The following is a 27,777-nucleotide window of genomic DNA, read 5'->3' as shown; positions in this document are numbered from 1 at the left end:
CCTCCCCCCCCACCCCTGATGGCTGCAGCACCCACCAGGGTGTGGTGGCAACCACTTTGGGAATCACTGCCTTAGAGGAATCGGGCCACAAAGAACTGAAGACCCCTTTGCATTTTCTTTGTTTACTTAGTTAAATCCAAAAAGTCATACTCTGATACCTCATCATGGGATGGCAGTGACCCAGCATTCTTTTTTTTAATTTCTTACTTTCTGTCTTAGAATTGATATTCAGGATCAGTTCCAACACAGAAAGATGGTAAGGTTTAGACAATCAGGGCTAAGTAATTGTCCAGGGTCACACAGCTAGGAAGTGTCTGAGGCCAGATCTGGACCCAGAACCTCAGGTCTCTAGGCCTGGCTCTCTATCCATTGAGCCACCTAGCTGCCTCTCTGACCTGGTATTCTTGAAGGATATGCCAGCAGAGTATAACCTCTGGGAGGAATGTATATTTATTATGTAAAATTTAAAGTTAGCATTTTAGGGGCTCAGTTTTTAGCAAAATTGTTAAATATCTTGCATTTTCTCTTTCTTTCAAACTGGCTCCTTTTCTGTTCCCTTATACATTTTTAGATCTTCCCATTCTTTTAAAGTGACAAATTATATCTGCTTTCTGAAGAATAATTTAAGTACAAAGAAACTCATCACAAGTATGCTGGCCACCAGGTGATAAAATTGTTTGGTCACAGAAATCTATGAAGCAAATCACTTGTCACAATTCTGGTTAAATTATATATATATATATATATATATATATANTAAAATGGAAGAATGGGGGTAGCTGGGTAGCTCAGTGGATTGAGGGTCAGGCCTAGAGATTGGAGGTCCTGGGTTCAAATCTGTACTCAGACACTTCCTAGCTGTGTGACCCTGGGCAAGTCACTTGACTTTCATTGTCCACCCTTACCACTCTTCCACCTAGGAGCCAATGCACAGAAGTTAAGGGTTTAAAAAGGAAAAAAAAACAGAAAGAAAAAAAAAGAAAATGGAGGAGTATTTAATGGAAACTAAATGATATAACAAAAGAGATCATCCTATCCTTTCATTACACAGGAGAAAGGAGTTGCTCCAGGGTCATTTTTTGTTGGATTGCATTGCAGAGCAACACTATTTATAAACTTGGTTAAAGATTTTTAAATTTTAAAGCATAATTTAGTCCCCTCCCTCAGCAAAATATTTCCTAATTGAATTAATATCGCCCAAATGTATGGGTGTCCTTTGGTTTATCGATTCGATAGAGAGCCTCTGCAAAAAGGAAATACCCAAGATACTCCACTGTATCTGGAGTGGTGTCATAATGATAGTGTCCTCCTTCTCTTTGATGACTAAAACAGTGTATATGCTCTAATCACAAATTGAACCCCGGGTCTCAAGAAACAAAAATTGGCTGACAAACCAAAGGAGCCTTGATTTCAAAATAATGCAACCAATTATTCACATCCTCATCAGAGTTCAGTGGGCAAGAAGAAAATTCTGTGGGCTAAAACAAAAGAAGGAGAATGTAAACATACTAAATGTTATTGCTGGTTTCTTAAAGTTGTCTCTATAATCCTTAAAGTCATGTTTTTTTTCCCATTTATTATTTTATAACTCCAAGAGGTTTAGGTAGCCAGTCAGTCAATAAACATTTATTAAATACTTACTCTGTACCAGGAATTGTGCTAAGTATGGGGAAACACACAAAAGCTTTGTCCACTGTACCGCCTAGTTGAAAAGATATTTCCTGCCCTCTAAGAAGCTCAATTTAATGGGAAATAAAATATACAAGTAACTATGTACAAACAAGTTATATGCTGGATAAATTGGAGGTAATCAATAATGGGAAGATACTAGAATTAAGGAGGATTAGGAAAGGCTTTCTATAGGTGAGATTTAAGAGTGGGCCTTGAAGGAAGCCAGAGAAGCCAGAAGGTGGAAATAAGGAGGGAAAATAAATTGCCCCATAACATAGTAGAACAAGCATTGGCCCTGTAGTCAGCAGGAACTAGGTTCAAATCCCACTTCAGACACTACTTGTGTAAACTTGGACAAGTCACTTAATCTGCACATGCTTCATTTTTTTAATCTGTGAAATGAGGGAGGTGGACTACATGATCTTTGAGGTCCCTTCTAATTGTAATGCTTCAGATGAAGAGGGCCTTTCTCATGGTTTTGGAGGCATATTTTGAATAAATATATGTATTATTATAGTTCATCCTCTGTTATTCTTTCCCACTTCCTAAATTCACCCTACTTTATTTTATTTTTCAATTTTTAAAAAAATTCTAACATTCTCTCTTAGAATCAGTACTATGTACTGGTTCCAAGGCAGAAGAATGGTAAGGATTAGGTAATAGTGGTTAAGTGATTCACCCAGGATCCCATAGCTTGGAAGTGTCTGAGGCCAGATTTGAACCTAGGGCTTCCCATCTCTAGGCCTGGCTCTCAATCCACTGAGCCACCTAGCTGTACCCCTCAGAAAGCGTTTTTTAAGTGATGACTTTTGGGCTAGACACTCTGGTTAGCACAAGGGATAGAAAGAAAAAGCAAAAACAGCCAGTGTCTTCAACTGGCTTACTCTCTAGTGTGAAGGAACACAACATATATAAATCGACTATATTAAAGAACTAGTATGTGATCTCAGCTCTACATAGACTTGAGGTTGTCCTAATGGTTCTGAATATGACCATAGTGAATTCACTTGATCTTTCTTGATTTCTAGCTTTCTCATCAATAAAAATGGGGATAATAATGTTTAAACTCCCTACTTAACAGGGTTTTTTGTGATGAAAGTATACAACTAATAATACTAATAATAGTATTTTTATTTTGAAGTTTACAGACATCTTTCTATATGTTATATTGTTTGGTGCTCAGAATGACCTGTGAGGTAAGGCCTATTATTATCCTCATTTTATCATACTAAGGCTGAGAGAATTTAAATGATTTGTCCAGAGTCAAACAGCTGTGAGGGAGGACCTAAATTCAGTTTTCCTGAATCCAAGTCCAAAACTTTATCTATTGTATTCTCCCAGCCACTTTAATGCATTACATAAAAAAGTTCCTGTTAGTCCTTGACTTTTTATCTCTACTGATGAAAGATTACCAGGAAAGCAATCCTTTGTTCTGTAAAAATAATTATAGGGTGAGCTACAAAAATAAAGGATGAAAATTATGGAAATAAAGGTTCAAAATTGTTTCAGATACTTTTGATAGATGTAATCAAAAGTATCTCCAGTGATAAAGTGAAGTAAAGCTCAAAGATGAACTTCCCTTCAGGGCCAGGTGCAAGGAATGCTAAAGAGACTCTTGTTATAGAAAAAATAAACTATTTACTTAAAATATATAAGGATAAAAAAGATTTCTAATTCTAAGGGATTCTAATGCCACCCAAATAAAATTCCGTGGTTCTGTAAGGAACCCCTTCTCCTGTGTTTCACAAGCTACACTAATTCTCCCTGGTCTAACCCAAATTTATACTATTCTAAATAAAATTACCACTATTATCCTTAGAATTCTTAACTTTGCCTTTAAGTTATAAAAATAACAAAGGCTAGCTGGTTGAGTCTCAACAAGAATCAAATTAGTACTCTGAGCCTTAACAGACTCAGAGTCCAAACCAAAGACCAGAGTTTCTTTGGTCTTCTCAGAGTTTAATCAATCTATAAATAGTAACAGATAATCAATAGTGTTTCTCAAGTTGGAAAAGAAAACAGTGAGCTCCTTCAGGTCTTCCACTCAGAGAGAGAAAGAGAAGGGGGGGGGGGGGGGAGGGAGAGAGAGAGAAGCAAAGACATTACCTTCTCCAGCCCTGAGAGAGAAAAGTCCCTGTGTGTGACTCTGCCAAGTGCCAGAGACCAACCGTCAAACTGCCACACCCAGAGAGAGTAACTGTCACAGGAAAAAATGGTTACAACTGCCAACATTTGAAACTAAGACTCTTTCTCAGTTCTGTTTGAAACTCCAATTCTTCCTCAAGCCAGCTTCTCTACTTCTTATCTCTAAACTAATAAAACAATACTTATTTTCTAATATCATCCTTATAGTAACTCCTAAACATAAATACTAATAAATTTTGTGCTATAAATTATTAAGCTTTTCTTTCGATGATAATAAACTTTTAGGGAAACAAATACACATTTAATGAGCATACAACTTTATATTTGGTTCAAGTCTTTAAGATGTTCATACTATAGCAGGAACTTGAGATAAAATCTATTAGTTCACAATGGTAGAATTTATCATTATCATTAATGTAATTTAGAGAATACAAGCTTGGTTGGGGGAGTCTTCCAAGATTTGCAAAGTAAACATTAGAGAACCTCAAAAGTGTTTTGAATTAGAAAATAAAACAAAACCACAACAATAAAAAGAAAATCTTACCATGATATGAATCTTTACTTTTCCTTTTTGAACAACAAATGTTCCTCCCATCCCTACAGGTTTATCTCCATAATGCTTTTCAAGAGTTTGTCTCATACAAGTCACAAAATTGTACTTTCCAGTTCTTCCTTTGGCTTTTACTTCAATGACCTATATATATATGTATATATATAGTACATGAATATTACATACATTAATTATCACAAGCTATAAGTTCATAAACAAAATGAAAAATCAAGTTGTTTATGTTAGCTATCTATAGTTGGTCTCAAGTATATGTAGTTTGACCAGTATATCTTTAGAAGCAGACATGGTACAAACAAAAACTATTTTCATAGTGTATTTATACTATGGTATAATCTCATGTATATACAGCTTAAAAAATAAATTATTAGAATGGTGACAGTATCATAAATGGCATGATTGTAAACATAAATATTAGAGAAATGAAATATCATGTAGTTTAATATAGTCAAGTATATACCCAATCTGATTTTTAAAAAATGATATAAAGATATGTCCCATCTGGATTATGTCTCCCACAATATTTGATCTATATCTAGTTAGTGATACCCCTTGGATGGGACTTTGATTGGGGTGGGGGGGGGTACAATTGAAGATGGAAGAAGATCACAATGGCCATCAATGGCTATGCAAACACTATAGCAGTAAAGGTCAAGCTTCATTCAGAGTAAAAAGAGAAAACATAGCCAAATGGAGCAGCAGTTGTCATGCCTCTTTTTACGGATGAGGAAAATGAGGCCAATAGAAGTTAAGTAGCTTTATAGCCTTGGAATCCTTATCTCTAAAAAGAGAAGTAAGGGGGAAGCTGGGTGGCTCAGTGGATTGAGAGCCAGGCCTAGAAAAGGGAAGTCCAAGGTTCAAATCTGGCCTCAGACACTTCCTAGCTGTGTGACCCTGGGCACTCCACTTAACCACCACTGCCTAGCCCTTATCACTCTTTTGCCTTAGAACCAATACACGGTATTTTCTAAAGCAGAAAGTAAGGATTAAAAGATAAATAAAAAATAATAACACAAAGAGGAGTTGACTACTTGGCCTCTGAGGACCCTTCCAACTCTAGATTTATGATTCTATGACCCTGAAGCCATGTTCTATCTGGACTCCATTGATGATTATAGAGCCCAAGTGAAGACTTTCAGTCATTCTCCAGCCTACCCTTCCTACACTCCTGGGAAAGCCTTCAAGACTACTATTACTTCTATTTTTTTAAACCCTTACCTTCCATCTTAGAATCAATACTGTGTATTGGTTCCAAGGCAGAAGAGTGGTAAGGGCTAAGCAATGAGGGTTAGGTGACTTGTCCAGGGTCACACAGCTAGGAAATGCCTGATGCCAGATTTGAACCTAGGACTTTTCATCTGTGCACCAGGCTCTCAATCCACTGAGCCACCTAGCTGATCCCTCCCACCCCACCATCAATGTACATTTGAGCATCTACTACTAAGAGTAGGAATTGCAAAAATGACTGTCCTCCATCATAATGTTGGGGAGTCAGAGATGTGTTGTGCACACAGAGACTATTTTTACTGATTCCCCTTTTTGTTATTTATATTGTTTAAATGCTTTTGCTACTGGATTGCTGTATCTCTGTATCTATAATATGGTATAATAGGAAGAGATATTTTTCAGATGAGGATTTAGCCATGAATTGAAGAGATGGTTACTCCAAAGATTCAATATATATGGGAATAAGCAAATACTTTGTACTGAAGTGAACCTAAGTGGGATAAGTGAATTCTGACCTAGCTCTAAAATCTCCAGGCCCACATTTCCCCAGCTTTTCAAGCTATCTGATATTCTATTCAACTACCAACAATGTTGAAGTCTACTTTCTGAATATTGACAGGAAGTGAAGATGGTGGTTGCCTCAGTTTTCCTAACTTCTCTGTGATGCAGTGCTTTGTTATTTCTCCAACAATATTAGTAAGCGAATGATAATTGGCAAATGAATGAATGGCTATTGAGCTACAAAAAAAAGTGGCTAAAAATACTTTCCTTAGCTTGGTTGGTTCTAAAGTACCAGTTACACCTCTCAAATTAATGTCTTTTTGGCCTTTGGTATCAAAGGAAAAAAGGTACTGTGCAGCAAGTATAATCTTCATTCTTAAAGTCAAAGACTTCCTCTCTAAATATAGTATTATTCTACAACTCTGGAATATTATGCATTTTACAAGACTTCATTTTTTTAACTTTTCCATTTTCTGGGCAACTTCAAATACTAATCAAAAAGTTTGGAGCAACAAAAAGTTAAGTTCAGGGCTTTTTTATTAACAATGAAAATACTGTCCTTTTCTTAGTATTTACCTTGCCAGGCTGGCCTTCACTAGCAAAGAGATTAGCCAGTAAGGCAAATCCAAAGTCATTGTATTTCTCACTATATTTCTCTAGCAGGCACCCTCCATCTGCAGGGTTAATCTGGGAAAAGTAGCTTCCATTCACAGCAGGCTTGTGATCACTTTGAGTCTGGACAACTGGCATAAACTGAGAAGAATACAAAAAAATTTATTATTCAATTCCTATATTTCTAGTGAAGGAAAATGCTTTTAATACCAGGACAATGTTGATGCCACTATATAGGAAATGTACTGACATAAATAATAAGAATAATAGTAGCTTACATTTATATAGCACATTATAGTTATAATGACAACACAAATAATTCAATTTGAAGTTCCCAAAAGGCAGAAAGACCCAAGCCCAGTCGATGGTGAACCTGTTAGAGAGAGAGTACCAAGCCCCACCCCCACTCCCCAGACTGAGTACCATGCTTGTCCCACCCAGAGACCAAGTGCTGCACCCACCTGCCCTCCTCACTCCGTTCCTGTCCTCTCTTACCCTAGACAGGGGATGGAGGAATTGCTCCCATCAGGTTGCTGGGCAGAGGGGTGGGGTAAGTGAGGAATATCCTGAGGCACATGGACGGGGAGAGGAAGGGCTTCACCCTGAGTTCCTCTGGCTTTCTAGTAACAAACTCTGGCAGGTGAAGGCAGACATGCCCACAGAGAGGGTTCTGCACATCCTTTTTGGCACCCATGCCATAGGTTCATCACCACTCAACTAGCTATAATTAATTGAAATATTTAATTTTTAATAAGTTATGAAAAGTAGTATGATAAACTAATTCTAATTAAAAAATCCTATCTGAATCTAGATCAATGATATTAGGATCTTTAGTGTAAGTAATCCTTTCTCTTATTACATGTATAGTTTCCTCCTTTAAAAATCTATTTCTAAGGTATTTTTATATTTTTTAAGCACAAGGACAAAATTCTACATTTCGATTTAGAAGAGAAACTTAATAATTTATCTCAAATCTAGAATGTGTTGAAAAAAATATACATTAGAGAGAAGCTACCTAATGATCACAACAAAGCCAAAGGTTGAGAAATACACACAGATGATATTAATGTCATAGCAAAAATGCATGAATCTCAATGACAATAAGATGGTTACCATTGCTATATCTGTAATGTTTTATAGTAATCAACACTTTACATATATCATCTCATTTGATTTTTTTCAGCATTCCTTTTGGGGAAAGACTGTAAAAATATCATCCTCTCTCATAGATGAGGAAATTGAGGTATTGTGATTTCTATACTGTGAATAAGTAGCAGAACTAGGATTAAAATTCATGTCCTTAGACCTCAAAGTCTAAGTATTTTTCCTCAAAAATATAACAATGGACAGAATATACTTCTCGGTAGTAAATAAATATTACCCCCTTTTGGAATAACTTAAAAAATATTTGTGCCCTATAACATTTCCTAATCCAAAGATACTTGGGAGCAAAATGCAAGGAAGGAGGAAGAATTATTTCTACTCATGGGCAAAAAAAATCAACTTAAGTTTCTTAAGAGTAATTTTTTACACATGAAGGTAGTAAAAGAAGGTACCAAATCAAAACAAGTTCTTGAACTCACTTATAACTGAATTTATACCCTGTGAGTTTCTAAAATTGAAGGTCAGAGACACCTTAATCATAAGACACAACATAGCTATGGAACACTAAACAGCTTACAACTAACTTCACATATACACTGTCATTCTAATGTATCTTCCTGTGAGGCAACAGAGATAAAGGCAACCAAAATACTATAGCATAAAGAGAGAAGTTAACATGGGAGAGAACCTCAGCATTGATCCCAAGAGTCTGAAATGGAGCTGCTCCTGCTCCAAGAATGAAAGCCCCAGGAAGATCAATTTGCTTTGCAACAGTATTCATATCATAAACCTAGGAAAAGCACAAATAATGATATTAATTACACTTTTCTTACAATTCCCAATTAACTTCCAATCTTTCTTTCCATGACACATTCCCATCCCTGTGCTCAATAATCTTGACTTGTACAACATTTGTATGTAAATGCAAAATAATCACCTTTTCTCTATTCACAAGAGGCAGGAGGTAAGGAACCCCACCTACTTCTGCAATTCTCGGTTTCCCACAGATCCCTGTAAACAGATAGGTTATTTTTTAAAACTAGACCAAACTTTATTATTTCTTTCTATTTATACCAAAGTGTGATTCAATTCATTTCACCAAGCACTTATTAAATGCCTCCCACACAACAGTTTTTGTACTAAGTGATGAGGAAAACAAACCCAAATAAAATAATCCCTTTTCTTAAGAAGCTTTCTTTCTCTGTGAGGAACAATATATGTAGAGATAAGCAAAAACAAAATTTGTAGAAAAATGTCAGGAAGCACTACCTACTAGACTTTCTACCTGAGTCTCAGCTTGAAGGGAAAGCAGAATTGCAAAGTAATTATAAGGAGGAAAAGCATTCCAAGGATGAGGAACAGACTGTGAGAAGGTACAAAGGTGAGAGAAAGAGTGTCAGGTACAATAAATGTAATGTGATACTAATATGATAGAAGAACCCACAGATATGATAAAGACAAAGAAGCAGGGAAAGAATTACCTAAACTAATACAAAATGAGGTAAGCAGAACAAAGAAAACAACATATACAACAAAAACAACAATACAAGTAGGAAGAACAACAACTACAAAATTATTGGAACAAAAATGTGTGTTGGGGTAAAAAGGGGTTTTGATTAGGTAAATATTAAAAGGTTTGGTTGTCAGGGAATTGAATAATTATCAATCCCCAATTAAAGAATAACCTCAAGTCAAAATGACTTTTATGGAAGTTTATTTACAAATAAGGAGAGAGAAATTAAGAAATTTAGTGAGAGGATAAGGTAAGATAATTAACCTGACAAACTAAATAATTTGCTTAGGTCCCTGGTTAACCCAAGCAGATCTAAGTAGTCCTCAATTGGAAAAAGGCCAAGCCTTGTGCCAAGGGCTGAGGCCTGAAGGCCCAGGAGGCCTATGAAGCAAAAGCTTTGGTCACAGAGTCTCTTTTTTTAATTAAAAAAAAATTTTTTTAAACCTTTACCTTCTGTCTTGGAGTCAATATTGTGTATTGACTCCAAGGCAGAAGAGTGGTAAGGGTAGGCAATGGGGGTCAAGTGACTTGCCCAGGGTCACACAGCTGGGAAGTATCTGAGGCCAGATTTGAACCTAGGACCTCCAGTCTCTAGGCCGGTCTCAATCCACTGAGATACCCAGCTGCCCCCATTTTTCCCACTTCTTGATGGAAAGGCAAACAGGTACTAGGTACAGAACTAGACATACAATTTTAGAGACAATCAACATGTGAATATTTTGCCTGATTATACCTCTTTGTTATAAAGGATGGCCTTTATCTGTGGGATGGGAGAGAAGAGTGAGAGGGAATTACAAGAGTAGTGACAGAGATACAACAAAAAGAAAATAAAGAAAAGCACATCAGTGAAACATTTTTTTTAATGCACGGAAGAAAGCAGAAGGAAACAGACAAAAAGATCAGTGTTTTTATTACCATGCTAAATTTAAAAGATACTTAAAAAAAAAAACCTGTAATAGATTTAGTTACATATTCTCTATTCTAATTCTTTGAATATATGTTTAATTTCATAATATTCAAAAAATTCTTATAATGAAAGATATTGGGAAAATATTATGTTGGTCCAGGTGAAGATAATTATTTAAATAAATACATTCTTGGTTATATAATATGGCTATGACTAAAAAGTACTGAATCAATGAAAGGAAAGGATTACCTTTAACAGGAAATGTATATGGTTCCTTAGACAGATCAGGGCAATCAACTACGGAGACCTGGACATCAGCAAAATTATTTTTAAGTCCATTCTGTAGAACTAATATGTAGATAGGAAAAAGTTATTAATTTAACAAATTAAATAAACAACTATATGTCAAATCTTCTGCAAACATTCTGTATATTATATTTCACATTAAATTTATAGGAATAAAAATTAAAAGTCCTTTCTAAATTAGAAAATTTATTTTTTGTAATGTCATCACCATTATAAAAACTAAATGGGAAAAAAAGTACTTATTCATGATTAATATACTCAGAACCAGACTGCAAAGAGGTACAATCATATCTCATTATTTAGTATGGAATAAAATTCCAAAAATAAAAACACTTAATCTAGAATTAATACATATTAATGGCAAGAGAAGCCATAGATTTTCCTGGTATCATCTAAATCAGTATTACCCAACTTAAATAGAAAATAAGGACCACTAAACTGCATTTAAGGATTCCTGAAAACCATATACTGACTTGCTTTTAAAATGGAATATGATCTATGTTTTATTTTTATTAATTTGATTAAATATTTTCCAAATATATTTCAATTTGGTTTGAGCAGCACTTAGGAGTGTGGTGAGTCCTAAGTAGGTTCCATGTGTTTGACACCTCTCGTTTAAATATTGTGAACCAGGAAAAACTTTTCTATAAAAGTTCTAAGTGTTGGAGATATTAATAAAGGTAATGAAAAACTCCTTGACCACAAATACCTCCAAAAAAAAAAGATAATTCTTGATCAAGATTATTTCAGTACAGTTCTATCATTCATATATCATCAGTTTCTATAAAACAGTGATGCCTCTCCATTTCCTTTACTTGTACAAAATAGTGATGATAACTTACCTGGGAAAAAAATGAGTTTTGAAGTTCAAATAAATCTCTTACTGAAGTCTTGAGATTGTTATCTTTTGCTCCAGGGGATTTTATAATAGTAATACTGGGTTTAATCAGCAGTATGCAATGGAATTGGAAGCCATGGAGGGGAGTCCATATGTTTGCTGAGCTTGGGAACTAGATATCTGATGATACACTTGAGTCTAATGCATCTGATTGTAGTTTACAAGTTTATAAGTTTGGTCATTTGGTGACTTAGGCCCTTAGTTTGGGGAATATTGATGCTGAGAGCCTTAATGGCCTCTCCCTAGGCAATGAAAGAGTTGAAAGTCTGCATCTACTATAGCCTTTTCTTCTTAGCAAAGCTCAAAAAATTAAGAGCCAAAGCCTTTCAGAGATTCGTATTTGTGGGGCTAGGTTTCTTGAAGCCATTTAGAAGACTAGTTGTGACTTAGACTTGGCCATCTTTACATGGCTGCCTCAGCTGCTGAGGACAATAAGACTCACACTTCTTTTCTTGAAGACCTTAAATCCAAACCCTCTTCCATCTTGCATTTGCCTACTGTTGTGAGGAAGATTATTTAGGATTAGTTACATATAGTTTATATGGACCTAGCAGGAAGGGCTGGAGGATTCCAAGATGGAATGAAGGAGCAGGAAGTGGGCTTATGCTCTGAGAGGGACTCCATTAGTGGTTGGCACAAACTGTTGCTAGCCCTGGGAGATCTCAGAGTTAAGGAAACCCTGCATCCAGATTCCCTGGGATCTTGAGTGGTGGAGGCTTTCAGCAAGTGGACAAGACCTGCAAAGCTGCACCAAGTGGAGAAGGGTTTTGGGATCTGGTGGACAGCATCTCAAGCACACTCTACCTGGGTACCTTGGACCACCTTGGCTCTTGGCAACCTGTGATCATCCTTGGATAACCGTGAGCCCCAAAGCCACCCTCAAGCCCCTTTAGCTGTGCTGGCCAAACCTGGCTGGAACCAGGTTTGAAGCATCCTTCCCAGTGACTCCAGTCCTGCTCCTTTGGGCCCTGCCTGGCTTAGGTCAATAAGATTAGAGTAGTCAAGTCCTCCCCTTGCCCCTGTGGTTTGACCTTTAGGTTTTCAAGTGTAAAATCCCCTATCCCATCTTTTATTTAGTTGCCCTCAATTAAACTGTTAAAAAACCTTTACCTTTGCCTGCTGGTTCCATAGACCCTGGCCTAGGGTGAGCTGGGTGACCGTTGGAGCCAAATGCCATTCTTGACAGTTATCAGCTTAGCAATGAATCCTGGTCTCCCTATCCTGGTTGGTCCTGTCTGTCCTTCAACCCAGTGTGTGTACCCACAAACCATTTAAGTCACATTTTGACATCCATCTTTTACACTACCAGACTCCCTCCATTTCCATCCTTCCCTCATCTTTTCTTTTCTTTCTTTCTTTTTTTTTTTTAAGGGAATTTGGGTGTCATTTATTGAAGGCAGGTTATACAATTTGTTTTCTTCCCTATGGCTGTTCCCGTTCCCTCCACAACACAAGCCACAAAGCTGTCCCGAAAGGCAATGTCTCTAAATAGAAGAGCCAGGAACTCAGAACTCACACATCACTGGAGAACATAGTCAGTGCTGAATGTACTCCCTCAGACTGGGAGCTCCCTCCTGAGCATTTTGAAAGGGGACAAGGATGAGAGGCAAGCTTCCAAGTAGATTCCCATTTATTTCAGGGCCCTCCCTCTAAAGACCATTCTATTCTCATAACCCTTTGGGGATTAAGTGGGAAGAGAAAATAATTTGCCTTGTATCCCAGCAGGGCCAGCTCTCTCAGTCAGTACCAGTCACATACACATCTGCTTCCACTAGCCCCATAGTTAATGATCAGCCTCATGGCAATTGGACCATTTCCTTCCTGACCCTCCATAGTACCTCTTTTAAATTTACGTCTAAAAACAAAATGCTGGAATGAGTGGAGAGCCACCTTTTTTCTAACTATAGCCAATACCTAAGGATCTTTTTCTTATCTTCTCTGGTCAAATGGCAGGAAGCTCCAGGCTACATTAAAGCTGTCCACCTGAATGTCTCTCTCTGCTCTTCTTCCTTTGACCTTTTCCCTGTTACCAGCAGCATTGAGGTTGTACTTCTACAGAAGGTCAGTGACAACAGTGTTACCCCAGCCACTTGTTCAGGACAGATATCAGTTCTTACTTAAAGTTGGGGTGGACAGGAGAGTTGCAAAGAATGAAATAGTTTAATCTTACAAAGAAATTCAAGATTGCAAAATGACTTTAAATTTGTTTCCTTTGTGTAAACCAAATCATTAAATCTCACAGTGATTTTGGGTAGGGGAGGGGCAAGGAGAAGGCTATGGATTGAATCATGGCTGAGTGCCGTAGGATCAGCAGGGCTGAAGGCCTCACTGGGGCAGCTGGAGGAGCACCGACTGTCCAGCAGGCAGATAGGTGATGTTCCAAGAGTGGGAAAGCTGGTAAGCGATGTCCTCTGCAGCTTCTAGCTTACGAAGCTCTATTAAGCCATCTCCTGCAGTGGCCAGTGAATTGGCAATCAGTTCTGCAGCTTTGGAATCACCCTCTGCTGAGATAATGGCTGCTTTTTTCTGTTGTTTGGCCTTTTCCACTACAAATCTCGCCCTCTCTGCTTCCTGCTGAGCTACCTATTTGGCTTCCACTGCCTCCGTGAACTCCTTCCCAAAGGTCAGATGTGTCAAAGAAACATAGTCTAGGATGAGCCCAAAGGTCGCTGCTTGCTCTGTGAGGTCTTAGCTCACCTGCCTAGAGACTAGTTTTCTCTGAGTGATCAATTCTCCAGCATCAAATTGAGCTACCACTGACGTGAGGATCTCAGTGGTTATGGATGGCAGCACTTGCTCATCATAGTCCTCGCCAATTCTGGTGAAGATTTGGGGTAGCTGATTGGCAACAGGTTGGAAGAGAATACAAAGAGTGATATTGACATTCTGTAAATCCTTGCTACCAGTGATTACTGGGACATTTCGTGGCCGGGAATGGCAGTCAAAAATAATTGGTTTCTGTACCTAGGGGATAAGAAAATGAGTCCCTTCTCTTACAACAATGTCTTAGACTCCACAGAACCTATCAAAGATGACAGCTCTGTGGCCAGCATCCACATTATATAAGGCAGAGTTGACAACTCCTCCTACAACAGCTAAGCCCAAGCCAAATTTGCCAACAGCTTCAAACAGTTTAGCAGCCATGTCTTCTTCAGATGGGTCTACTGCCCTCTCAGACCAGGCACCACTCTGACCTCCACATGAATTCCCCAACCCTACTTCCCTCCTTCCCTCATCTTAACCTCTCAGCGTCTCACCAATCTCTCTTCTTTCCCATTCAAGAAAAGATGAAACCTTTGTGTCAAAGGGAGCTTTTATACTTTCACAACTGAGAGTCCTTTAGATGTTTCAATGACTTGTTTCATCAAGTATTTCTTTCATCTCTCATATTCACTTTCTCCGTCACTACAGGTTGCTTCTTAAGCCTACAAATATCATTAGGTCTCTCCAATACTAAAAAGAAAAAACTTACCCCTGATCCTGTCACTTCCACGTGCTACTGTCTCATCTTGCCCCTCTCTTTACTGTTAACGTTTTTTAGAGTCAACTATAGAAACTTATGAAAAATTAGATTGATATCAAGTCAGATGCAGTCTTTAACAAAATAAATGAACACATTTAGAAATGTAATATCCAAACTTCTTCCATATCCTTACTACTTATTTGTCAGGAGCCACTCAGAGAAATAAGGTCTTTAATAGGTACTTTTATCTGGACCCCATCAAAGTTGATGTAGGCCCTATATTGATTCGTTTGACCTGAAAAGTTCGGGTCATACAGTGGATGGCATATCTGAGATAAAAATCTGGACCCCTCCTGGTGGCTCCTTTTATTATTAAAAACATATTAATTTAATCTTCTAGGGTAGCCTTAAGTTTTATAGGAAGCCTCTAAGTAATGTATAGTAAACCAGCAATTAAGGAGTTAACAATTTTTACCCAAGCCAAAAAAAGCAGAAATTAGCAGAAGCTGCTCTATATCTTTTTTCTCCCTGCTTTAAGACATTCCAAGGACACTGTAGGCAAACCCAGACAAATTCCATTCTCACTTAGGTACTTTCCAAGGACTAAATACCTCCCACAATCTTAAAAGCTTATTTATTCTTCAACATATCTTTCAAAGTATGGAAGCTTTTTTACTAAAATAGCATTTAGATAAAGTAAGACTCTTTTTTCAACCTTGGGCATTGTCTCATCCAGGCATAATCTTCATGAGAGAAATTTTTTGTAAGCTATATGTCAATCATGATGTAATTCTGTAATTTCAATTGTGCTTTGTAAGAAACTACCTTTGAAAGGTATATATAATAAATCCCAAGCTCACTACCTGTCGGAGCAATCATGAGTTAATATGATAAACTGACAGCCTCCAGCTTCTGCTTCTTTCTTTCTCACCTTTCTTTATGCACCTTTCCAGACCCTGGAGCTGCTGAATAGTTCCAACACTTATTCACCTCTCAGTCTCTTGCAATCTGATATACATTTTCACCTTTCTATGGAAACATCACTCCCCAAGTCACTGACAATCTAATTACTGAATTGTATATTCTCATCTCCTCTTGTTCTCCATAGCCTTTAACAATACAGTGACACCATTCTTTTTTTTTTTATATTCTCTTCTCTGGTTTTCATGTCACAGCAATCACTTGGTTGTTCTCCAACTTTTCTGATCAAATTCTTCTTTCTCCTTGTCTAGCTTCTTATCTTCTCTACTCACACCTTTAAAATGAGTATGAGGTCTTTCTATACTTTCTTTCTTAGCTAATATCATGACTTCAATGATTACTATACTCTTGACTTCAAAGTATATATCTTTACCTACCACCTTTCCTAAGTCTTCTATTTCTAACTATCTACTATATGTTCTCCTAGCATCTCAAACTCAACAAGCCTAAAGAAACTCACTCATCATCTTTCCCCCCAAACTCGTTCTCCCCCGCAACACCCATTTCCTATTTCTCTTGACAGAACCACCATCTTCTCATTCAACCAGGTTTATAATTTCAGTCATCTTAGACTCTTTTGCCTTTCTTATCCCCCAAATTCAATCACTTTCAAAATTCTATTGATTTCACTTCTGCAATATCTTTTTATCTGTCCCCTCTCAACTTTCATAGAAATTACCCTCATTTAGGTTATTTCTTCTCTTCTTTCTTAAGATTAATACAATAGCTTCCATATAACTATTGCTGCCTTCAGTGTATTCTCTTCACCAATCCATCCTTCAAACATTTATTCAATTAATCTTTCTAATGAATGGCTAATTAATCTTGTTATTCCTCATTGCCTACCAGATTATCAGCTAAAGTGTGAACCCCAGATTCAAGGCTATTCATTAAATAGCTTTAATTTATCTTTCCAGACTTAAATCATAGTACTTCTTCTGTTTCCCCAATTTTCATTCTGCTCACTCCTGTCATTGTAACTTTGTTAATATTATCTAGCATGTCTAGATAATTTCTCTCCTGATCATTTCCTTCTAGTGAAATTCTTCCCCTCCTTCAAAACCCAACTGAGCTGATACCTTCTCCTGATGCTCTCCCACCGCTGGTATGAATGATCATTCCCTCCTTAAATTTGTCATAACACTTTGTCAAGACTTCCTTGTACTAGTCTGACTCTTTCTTGCATCACAGTTATTTATATATATCTTTATTTTTCTCCTATTAGACTGTTACTCTCTTTGGAGCAAGATTTTTATTATATCATTCTCTGGATATTAGTGAACAATTTAGTACCACTATGTGCAAGATACTATGCTAGATACTAGGTATACCAAACAGATAAATGAAAGATTTTTCTGTAAAAAGATTTACTAATTTCTAGTATGGGGATATTTATATCTATCTGTATTTTGAAATAAACTATGCCCGCCCGCCTAGCAAAAACAGATGCACAGACTCCTGTCACTGACTGGAGAAGTGGTTTATGGCAGGAAGACTTAGACCCTTATTAGATTGTAAGTTCCTTGAGAGTAGGGATTGCCTTCTGCTTTTCTGTGTGTTCCCACTGCTTAGCACATACTAGGTATTTAATAAATGTCTGCTGGCTTAACGTTAAGGAAATGAAAACTGAAGGTATAGGAATATGCCAAGAGAGAAATCTGAGTATTTCCTTGGCGTTCAGCCAAATCTAGTGGAGACTAAAAGATTATCAAGAAAGTGCCTACTCAAACTGTAAATTCTTAAAAAAATTTTTTTTAAACTGCTGGTCACATGGAAATTTGAGAAAGCTATCAATAGAGAAATAAAGCCAGGTAGAGAAATCTGGCCAGGTTTTTTTTTTTTTTTTTTAACAGTGTTTCACCAGGGGAGGTTAGAATAACAATATTAATTTTGTAAGATTGTTAAATAAGAGTCAACTAATGCTCAACAGATTGTAGTACATTTAAAACTTATTTTAAATTAGCAAAAATTTAATGAAACATAAAATTGCTGCCATTGCCTAGGCCTTGAAATCAATCTTACCCACATTTATTAAGCACCTTCTTTATACAGAGCCCTATGGTAGAGCCTGAGGCTGTGGGAGTGAGTTGGAGTAGGATGAAGAGATCTTCAAAACCTTAGTATTTCAAAATACAGTGGTACCTTGACACATGAGTTTCATTCGTTTCATGGCCAAGCTCATAACTCAATTTGTCGTGTGCCAAATTGAATATCTCCATTTAAATTAATGGAAATGTAATTAATCCATTTGAGCCCCCAAAAACCACTCAAATTTTTATTTTATATGCTTTTAAATATGAAAATGTACTTTATAAATAAATATATTTATAGATAAGAACAAAAAATAAAGAAATAAAATTACAATATTATCTTATCCCTCCCCTTTTTACCCTTTTGTGTATTTATTAATGAGAATCAATGGTCCCAGGGAAGCAGGATGGGGTGGAGTTTGAGGTCCAGATGGTATTTGGGAAACCAATTTAAGTTTGGGGAGGGCAGTCAGGCTGGAAAGATCCAAGGGGAGGAAAGGATGGAGGATAGCAGGTTGGATGGGAACACCTCAGCTAAAACAAGGCTCCCAGTCCCTGGTTAAAGTCCAAAAACTAACAAAAGGAAAGAACAAAGAAACAAAGAAAAGAAACCTGACAAGGAAAAACAAACAAACCAGAACCAAAACTATTGAACTATGCCCAAAAAGCACTAAAAGACTTCCAGCCATACCACTGCTGGGTTTATACCCCAAAGAGATCATAAGGAAAAAGACTTGCACAAAAAATATTTAAAGCTGCGGTCTTTGTGGTGGCAAAAAACTGGAAAACGAGGGTATACCCTTTAATTGGGGAATGGCTGAACAAATTGTGGTATCTGTTGGTGATTGTAATAGCGAAATAGGAAAGCAGATTTAGCTAGGCAAGCTGACAGGAGCTGTCATTCCAAACATTCCAAACTTGGAATTCAGCAAGGGACATCACACAGAGGACTCTCTCTGGATGCAACTGCTGACAATTAGGTGCTTTTTCTTAGCTGTTGGAGGTGAAGAGCCCAGAAAGTATTGGTCTCCTGTAAAACCCATCTACCCTGGGAAAGTTCAAGTGGAGCAGTGAAATCTAGTTTGGTTGGTGGACATATCAAACCAGTTCAGTTCCTTGGCTTTACCCTTTGGATTTACTTACTAAGATACCTGGATATCTGAACATCACTGGATCAGTGGAAAACCATGCTGTGAGACATCTAATCCCTAGACCTTACAGGCTGGCCCTGTCAGCCTGAAGTTAGGGTCAGTGTAGGATCTTTCCCAACTACCAGCCCTTAGACTCATTTCCTAGACCAATGATGGGCAAACTACGGCCCACGGCCCAGATGAGGCCCCCTGAAATGTTCTATCCAGCTGCACAACATTATTCCTAATCTGACGAATACAATGAGGAGGATACAATACAATGAAACTTCAAAAGAGTTGCCTTAGAAACAGACTGACAGATGAGCATTTCCTTTCCTTTGGCCCCCTCTTTAAAAAGTTTGCCCATCACTGTCCTAGACCAGTAGTGTTAGAGTGACCATTTCCCCTTAACCTTACCCTTTTTTAACTTGGTATTAAAACTGTTACTTTTAACTTCCTGTTGTTTCTTCTCAACCCAGTGAACTCACCATAGTAAGTAGGTATCCATAGCTGATGTAGTCTGAGAGTCAGATGGATCTCAACTGCCACTCACTCAAACTGCTACAACCCATTCCCAAGTCCTGTGTTTGTGGGTGTGGGTATGATTCCCCATTTTTATTTGTTATCCCTTTTCACTCATTCATTCTTCCTTCATTCCCTTCACCCTCTGTAAACCCCAGTGAGCAAATTTATCTCTTCATGATGGAATACTATTGTGCTCAAAGGATTAATGAACTGGAGGAATTCCATGTGAACTGGAAAGACCTCCAGGAATTGATGCAGAGTGAAAGGAGCAGAACCAGGAGAACTTTATACACAGAGACGCATACACTATGGTAAAATAGAATGTAATGGACTTTTATACTAGCAGCAATGCAAGGATCCAGAACAACTCTGAGGGACTTATGAGAAAGAAAACTATCCACATTCAGAGGAAGAACTGTGGGAGTAGAAACAGAAGAAAAACAACTGCCTGATCACATGGGCGGATGGGGATATAATTAGGGATACGGACTCAAAATGAGCACCCTAGAGTAAATATCAATAATATGGAAATAGGTCTTGATCAATGACACAGTGGAATTGTGCATCAGCTATGGGAGGTGGCAGGAGGAGGGGAGGGATAGAACATTAATCCTATAACCACAGAAAAATGTTTTAAATTAATTAATTAAATAAAAATTTTAAAAATAAAAAAAATCTAGCTCAAAGCACTCAGTGCCTATGTTATCAACTCTGGTCTTAGCCACTTGTCCCTTAACAGGAAAAGAAATTTATAAATTTCATTTGTCCAATGTGAAGACCACAAATTATCTGTTGAAATGTAAGGCAGTTTTCGTCCCCTCCCCTTTATCTACATTATTCCCTAATAACAAAATTCAAACTAATGAAGAAAAAACCCACTAAACACTGAACTAAACAAGACAGCCTCAGCCTCATGTAATTTGTGAAACCGAACGTTTGGCAGGCTATCTAGTGGAGGGTGACAGAAGCTCATGATTCAAACATCTGCTCGTGACTTAAAGCTTTATTGTAACTACTCATATCTCAAAATTGCCCGAGACTTAAGGTGCTCATGTATCAAAGTACCACTGGAGCTGCAATTTGAACAGAGTTGGGACTGCTGCTACCAATCATACTGAAATTCCTTTTCCACCTTAGTATATGATTTCCCTGAGATTCTGTGGCCAAAAGTATTAATTACTTGATGGTTATATAAATGGAGGTTTTGAGCCTTGGACTTCATCCCCCATACGTCCCTTAGTTTTCCCAAAATTCCTTTTAATCTCTCCTGCGCCTCCAAGTTTGTGTGGTCACAACATTGTTTTATATTTGGCTGTAACTCCTCCCTCTTTCTCTTTTGTTCCTGGAAGCAGCTGGTTAGTAACCTTTTAGTTAGGTGTGTTAGTTTATTATTAATAAAATATTCATAAATATAATATTTAGTATTTTGCATATTAATTTTAATCTCCACATGGTTAACCTAGTGAGTAGCTTCTCTACACTTTAGTATGCTGATCTTCCAAGGGGAGATACATTGAACCTGTCTTTCCTCAAGGCCTTTACAGCTTAGAGAGCTCATGGTCACCTTCACACCATTATAAAGCATCAAAGAAAACACCAGTGAAAACTAAGGAAGGCATAAAAAGAATAAGACATGGTTTCCAATCCTCACTGAGCTTACAAGGCTGGGTTCAAATAAGAATTTGTGATCACATATACTATCATATTTAATGTAATTTGGTAAATTTATAAGAGAAGAGATAAGTGATTCATCTGGGGAGGACAAAATAATCTGAATTGGGATCAGATAGACTTGAAACTGTGATTATAAGTAGTTACTTTCAATAAAACTTGTATCTTGGTTTAAAATTATGTTCTATGTAGGTGGGATTTTGTTATATTAATATTTTTTGTGTGATTATAACAAAATTTCTGGCTCTATATCCCAAGTTAATGCTGGGTTTATTAGTTTTTGAAGTGAAAAATAGTTATTTTTAATTGAAAAAGAAGAAAAATGTATTTATATGATGACTTCAGTACTTTTAAGAACTCATGATTGAAAAGACAAAAAATAATGTAAATAACAGCTTTTATAATTACATTTTCCTAGATTAATTAAAAACCCCAAAGCTGCCACAAATGTTTGGACTTACCTCCAGCAAGCTCTTCTAAACGTGGCACATGAAAAGGAAATTTCTCAACACTTGCCATTTTGCTGTACACAAAGTTGGAGGTAAAAAGATACTTTAGGCAATTTACTAACATTCACAGTACACCAAATATGCACAGCTATTACCCTGTCAATGAATATAAAGAACCACTAATTAAAGGAAGACAAAATGGCTTTAGATTTCTATTAACATGCAACAGTTTAAACTTTTTTTAAATGACAGATTTGTTTTCCTTTTTTGGTGGGGGATGGAAGGGGACCAAGAATGACAAGTTCCCTTTAAATCCAAATAACACATTAATACATAAAATATACCTACTTCCTTGCCCTAGCTGGGTTGATTCAATCCCATCCCATTCCTTCTGGCTTTTCTGGGACATCACTACATCATTGTTTGAATGGATCTTCTAATTCATCCTCTATTCAGCCACAAAGTGATTTTCCTCAAACATAGTTCTTACCTGCCAGCTCCCTCCACAATAAACTCCAGGGGCTTCCCCTTGCTCCAGGTTCAAATACAAAATCATCTAGTGTACAAAATCCTTCATAACTACTCTCATCCCACCTTCTATTTGTCTTATACCTTACTGGTTGCTACATATTCTCTGTCTGTTCCATGATCCTGATTTGGGCATTTCCTCTGGCTGATTCCCACATCTAGAATGTTCTTTCTCTTCTCCCCTCCTCCTGCTGGCTTCCTTGGCTTCCCTGAAGTTCCAGCTAAAGTCCCAGCTTTTAAAGGAAACCTCCCCCCCACCCTTTTAGTTTTAGTGCCTTCCCTCTTTTAATTATTTATTATTTATCCTGTATATAGTTTGTTTGCACAGATATTTATTTTCCCCACCATTAGATTGTGAGATGTTTGAAGGCAGAGACCATCATTTGCCTCTTTTTGTAATCTCAGCAAAATGGGAATAATAATACCCAGGGTTGTTGTGAGGATCAAACAAGATGTTCCTAAAAAAAACAAAAACCACTTAACACAATGTCTGGCATACAAAGAAGGTACTTGATAAATGTTTATTAGGGACGTGTAGGTGGCACAGTGAGTAGAGAGCCATGCCTAGAGTTAGGAAGATCTGAGTCCAAATTTGACCTTAAATACATAGTAGGTGTGTTGACCCAGGGCAAGTCACAACCCCAATTGTTTAGTCTAGCCCTTGCCTCTCTTCAGTCTCAGAGTTGTTACTAAAAAAGAAAAAAAAAAAGAGTTAAACGATACATAGAATAAATGTTTACTGACTGACAATGATTCGTGCAAGCTCCCAGAAGTGGTGGTTGCAAACCTCTTTAATGTCACCCCCACTGTCTCTTTCTCCATCCATGAACCTAACCCCTATCAATAGTGAACTACCTCATTTCCCCACATGATATTTCAAAACTTCTTTATAACTCTACTTATCCTTAAGCCTCACATCACTATCTATCTACATATTGGTTTTTGTTTTTAAATCCTTACCTTCTGTTTTAGAATCAATACTAGGTATTGGTTCCAAGGCAGAAGAGTGGTAAGGGCTAAGCAATGAGTGATTTGCCCAGGGTCACACAGCTAGGAAGTGTCTGAAGCCAGATTTGAACCTAGGACTGCCTGTCTCTAGGCCTGGCTTTCAATCCATTGAACCACCCAGCTTCCCCCTATCTACATACTGGACATTTAAACTTGATGTGTTTTGCATGATGATACATGTGCAAACCAGATTGAATTGCTTGCCAACTCTGGGAGGGAGGATGTCTCAGACATATCTCAGTTCAAAATGTCACCCCCACTGTCTCTTTCTTTCCCCACATACCCATCCCTCTTCCAAACGTCCCAATTTCTGCCAAAAAGAGAGGCAATATGTTGTTCAGTTGTTTTTCAAATATGTCCTACTCTTTATAACCACATTTGGGATTTTCTTGGCAAGGATACTAGAGAGGCTTGTAATTTCCTCTGCCAGCTCAATTTTACAGATAAGAACACAGAGGCAAACAGGGTTAAATGACTTGCTCAGGGTCACCTAGCCAGCAAGTGTCTGAGACAGATTTGAACTCAGATCTTCCTGATTCCAGGTCCCACATTCTCTCCACTTCACCACTCAGATGTCATTAAGCAACATAGCCCAATCACTAAAGCACTGAGCTTGGCCTCAGGAGGAACTAAGTTCAAATATATTAGCTGTGTACCTCTGGGCAGTTCAATTAACCTTTCTGTGACTAAGTTTCCTTAATTTTAAAGTCAGAGCTGTGATCTATGATTTCTCAAATCCCTTTCTAAATCTATGATCTTATCTATGATCCATCTTCCCAGTCTCCCAAGTTTGTAAGTCTGGTATCAATAGGCCTGGCCCATCTTGCCTCCTCACAGTATCACTCCAATCTGAGCCCTTCTCTCCATCTACTCACATGGCTCTTGCTTTAGCTCAGGTCTTCACCATCTCTCACCTACATTACTGTAAGGGCCTCTCAGTTGGTCCCCTTCGGTTCTCTCTCCCTACTCAGGCTCATACATCAAAGAGCTACCAGAGTAATTTTGCCAAAACATAAATCTGACCCCATTATGTTTGCCCTTATACAATCCTCTTCCCTGGCTGCCATTAACCTTAGGATCAAATTCGAACTCCTCTCTTTGGCATGTAAAGGCCTCTGTGCCTTGACCCTCTCCTATATTATCTGGCTTTATTAGACAATATTACCTTTTACATACTCTTCACTTCAGGGAAACAATCCTTCTTGGTGCTTTTCCCAAGGGCATTCCATCTGTCCTATCTGTGCCTGGAACTGACCATCCCTGATACCTGGTTTGTATTCCCTCTTTTGGAAATACTGGTTTCCATCAAAGCTCAGTTCAAACACCATCTGATCCATGAGAAAATCTTCCCGAGTCTCTTCTTCCCTCCCCCCCAAAAATCTTTTATTTATTTTATATATACTTCTACAGTGAGAGGCAGTGTGCTATAATAGAGAGATCTGGCTTCCAAGTTGGGAAATTCAACCTCTGACCCATTCTCTCTGGGTGACCTCCTGGTAAATCACCTAACCTTTTGGCCTTAGGGAATTCTCTTCAGACTGCAGTATATAATTGGTAGAGAATGGACTAATCTGCTTTGGTCAAAGAGGTTTCCTTTATCTGTGAATTCCCCATACTACCGAAAGCACAGGTGCCGTCCTTCCTCTCTTACTTGGAGCACAGGATCATAAATTTAGTGCTGGAGGGATCTTATTAAGGAGATCCAGGACCAACCCTTCTGCCCATTTTGCATATGAGGAAATGGAAGTACAGAGAAGTTGAATGAATTGGATTTGAATGCACAGCCTAACTTCAAGTCTAGTGCTATCTAGCTATCTATGTCTACCAGTAGAATATAATCCAGAAAGCAGGAATTGTTTCATTTTTGTATCTCCAGAGCCTGGTACAATACCTGGCATATAGTAGGCGCTTAATAAAAGCTTGTGGATTTTCTCAAAGTTTGGAGAAAATATGGACAGATTTGTAAATGACTATTGGGCAAAGAGGAGGGAAGAAATAAGCTTTTATATAAGCACTGTGCTAAGTGCTTAAAAAAAAAAAACCAAATATTGATCTTCACAGCAATCCTGGGAAGGTAGGTGTTATTAATATTACCATTTTACAGTTGAAAAAACTGAAGCAGATGGAAGAAAAGTGACTTGCCCAGGGTCACATAGGCAGAAACTATCTTGAAGTCATCTCTGAACTCAGATCTTCCTGACTCCAGGCTCAGTGTATTATTTATTAGGCTACCAGCTGAGGCCACTGACTTGGGGGGGGGGGGGCCTTTACTTCAGAACTATAGTTCACATGTGACTCCAAAGTGAATATAATCCACATTCATCATTTCTTTCAAAAGGAGTCAATAGTTAACTCCCCTAAAAAGCTTTCCCTACTAATCTGCTTACCAACTCTATGACTCTCATTCCACATTATCAGTATTTATATATATATTGTACTGTATTTTGTGCCTGCTTTTATATTCTGTTAAAAAATCATTTGTAATCTAACTAAATTAAATTTCAACATCCTAGAAGAATAGCATCTTCTATTTGGTGATATTTCTTCTCTGTAAGACTCTTCCTCTTCAGTGTCATTTTTTAAAACCCTTACTTTCTGTCCTTGTAAGAATTTTAAGGCAGAAGAGCAAGGACTAGGTAATTGGCATTAAATGACTTGCCCAGGGTCACAGAGCTAGGAAATGTCTAAGGTCAAATTTGAATCCAGGTCCTCCCAACTCCAGGCTTGGTCCTCTATCCATTGTGTCATCTAGCTGTCCCTAGTGCCAATTTTCATTTTTCTGAAGGTGCTTACTTCTTGATGTAAGGGATGATAAGTTTTTCTCAAGAGAGTATAGATAGTTAATATGTTGTTTTGGACATGGTAGTCAGTAGATAACACTGAGGTATCTCTAGTAAGGGAGAATGGAGATTTTATTTCTATGGCTATGTGATATCAGGGACATATAGGTCAGAAAGAAAATCAGTAACGATTCTTTTGTCTCCTTAATGGAAAAGAACAGCTTGCTAAAAAGTAGGTGTCCAGTTTAATTGGTTAAAAGTAAATACAATAAATGTGAACCTTTTAAAATAGTGATAATTGGTATTATTTGTATTACATTATTTGTGTTACATTTGTATTACATTATTTGTATTACATTAATTGTATTTTGTATTACATTATTTGTATTACATTAATTAGCTGCTGAAAGTTTAAATTTAGAAAAAACCAGCAACCCTGCACACACAACCCAAAACTCTCCTATATTTCTAGTTTGTTTACCTGCCCCAGAGCGAAAGACTTCTCTGTGCCTTAGGCAATTTTCCAAGACTAGATTAGTCATAGGTGCCTTTGGCATAAAGCCTTTCTCCACTGAGTATTCTATATCCTTGAAAAAACATATCTGATCAAAAAAAACAAAAAAAAAACCGGCAAGTCTCATTCCTTCCCCTTCCCATCCGCAAAAAAAAAAAAAAAAAAAACCAAAAAAAAAAAAACACAACATTCCTTAATCTCTAACTTCCCTAAGAGGCTGCCCACAAAATAGGCAGCCTGTACAAAGGTTGTCTTTTTAAATATCCCTTTGGCTGTTAAAGTATTACTAGCCAAGTATTCAGCGATCAAGGAACCTGATTAACCCTTGTCCAGGATTTTACAACAGTAAATTTGAGTGGAGAACCAAATAGTGGAATGGCCTTGCCAAAATCTGGAACGACCAGACACAACCCAAAGATCCAGTGTTTGGGGAGAGAGTTCTAATAGAGGGCAAAACATGACACAGCTCCAGTCTGTCCTGCAGAAATTCCCAGCTAGAGTGAGTATAAGGCATATGTATATGCAATGGAAAAGATTTAAGAAAGCTTCAGGAAGGAATAATATCAGTGGTAATGACAGCCAGACTAGCATCTATATTGCACTGTAAAATTTGCACAACACTTTCCCTTCTCCTTAGATTCTTAGACCCAGTAAGGAAGGTACTATTAGTGGCAGCTAAATGGTTATCAGTGGATTGAAGCTGGACTGGAAGTCGAGAAGAATCAGGTTCAAATTTTGTCTGACATTTCCGTAGCTATATGACCCAGAGTCAATTTCAGCCACCGTTTCGTCAGTAAAATAAAGGATCAAACTAGATGACAAATGTAAAGCAAACTTTAATGGGCTATATAAAGGCCAGCTAGTTTTACTGCCCCCATTTTATTGATAAGGAACCTGAGGAAGAAATGATTTCACCTTTGCAACATCTCTCCTCCGCCACTGCCACCACTATTATGGTGAAAACCCTCATCACCTCATACCTGGACTGTTGTCCAGTCGTGCCCGGCCAGGGTCACACTGCCATGCGGAATTCGAACTTAGGTCATGTTGGGACTCCGAGCCCTCCCTAGCTTGACCCGTTCAAACAGAAGCCCAGCAGCCCAAGACCGAACACAGGGAGAATGGAGATGCTCCTTGGCGCTCCCTCCACTTCGCCCGCCCCACCACCGTCCCGATAAACAGTTCCACTTACGGAATCTCGGCCGTAGCCTCTGCGTCAGACGCTAGTTCTGACGGTGGTGGCGGC

At 37.8% G+C, this 27,777-nt stretch overlaps 1 protein-coding gene and 1 pseudogene across 1 annotated transcript; both read right to left on the bottom strand.

Moving 5' to 3' along the window:
* Positions 1–1,362: 1,362 nt before the first annotated feature.
* Positions 1,363–27,745, bottom strand: C3H11orf54 (chromosome 3 C11orf54 homolog). Its single transcript, XM_044668377.1, has 8 exons — positions 27,724–27,745; positions 21,714–21,775; positions 10,498–10,596; positions 8,766–8,839; positions 8,517–8,618; positions 6,689–6,865; positions 4,361–4,510; positions 1,363–1,478 (listed from the first exon to the last, which is right to left on the bottom strand). The coding sequence occupies exons 2-8, from the start codon at positions 21,769–21,771 to the stop codon at positions 1,368–1,370; spliced, it is 771 nt and encodes a 256-aa protein (XP_044524312.1). The 5' UTR covers positions 21,772–21,775; positions 27,724–27,745; the 3' UTR covers positions 1,363–1,367.
* On the bottom strand, positions 12,653–14,606 carry LOC123240663 (annotated as a pseudogene).
* Positions 27,746–27,777: the final 32 nt, after the last annotated feature.

The sequence above is a fragment of the Gracilinanus agilis genome, chromosome 3, assembly GCF_016433145.1.
Source record: "Gracilinanus agilis isolate LMUSP501 chromosome 3, AgileGrace, whole genome shotgun sequence".
Classification (NCBI taxonomy): Eukaryota; Metazoa; Chordata; class Mammalia; order Didelphimorphia; family Didelphidae; genus Gracilinanus; species Gracilinanus agilis.
The sequence above is the reverse complement of the archived record's forward strand: the minus strand, read 5'-3'. Positions and strand labels throughout refer to the sequence as shown.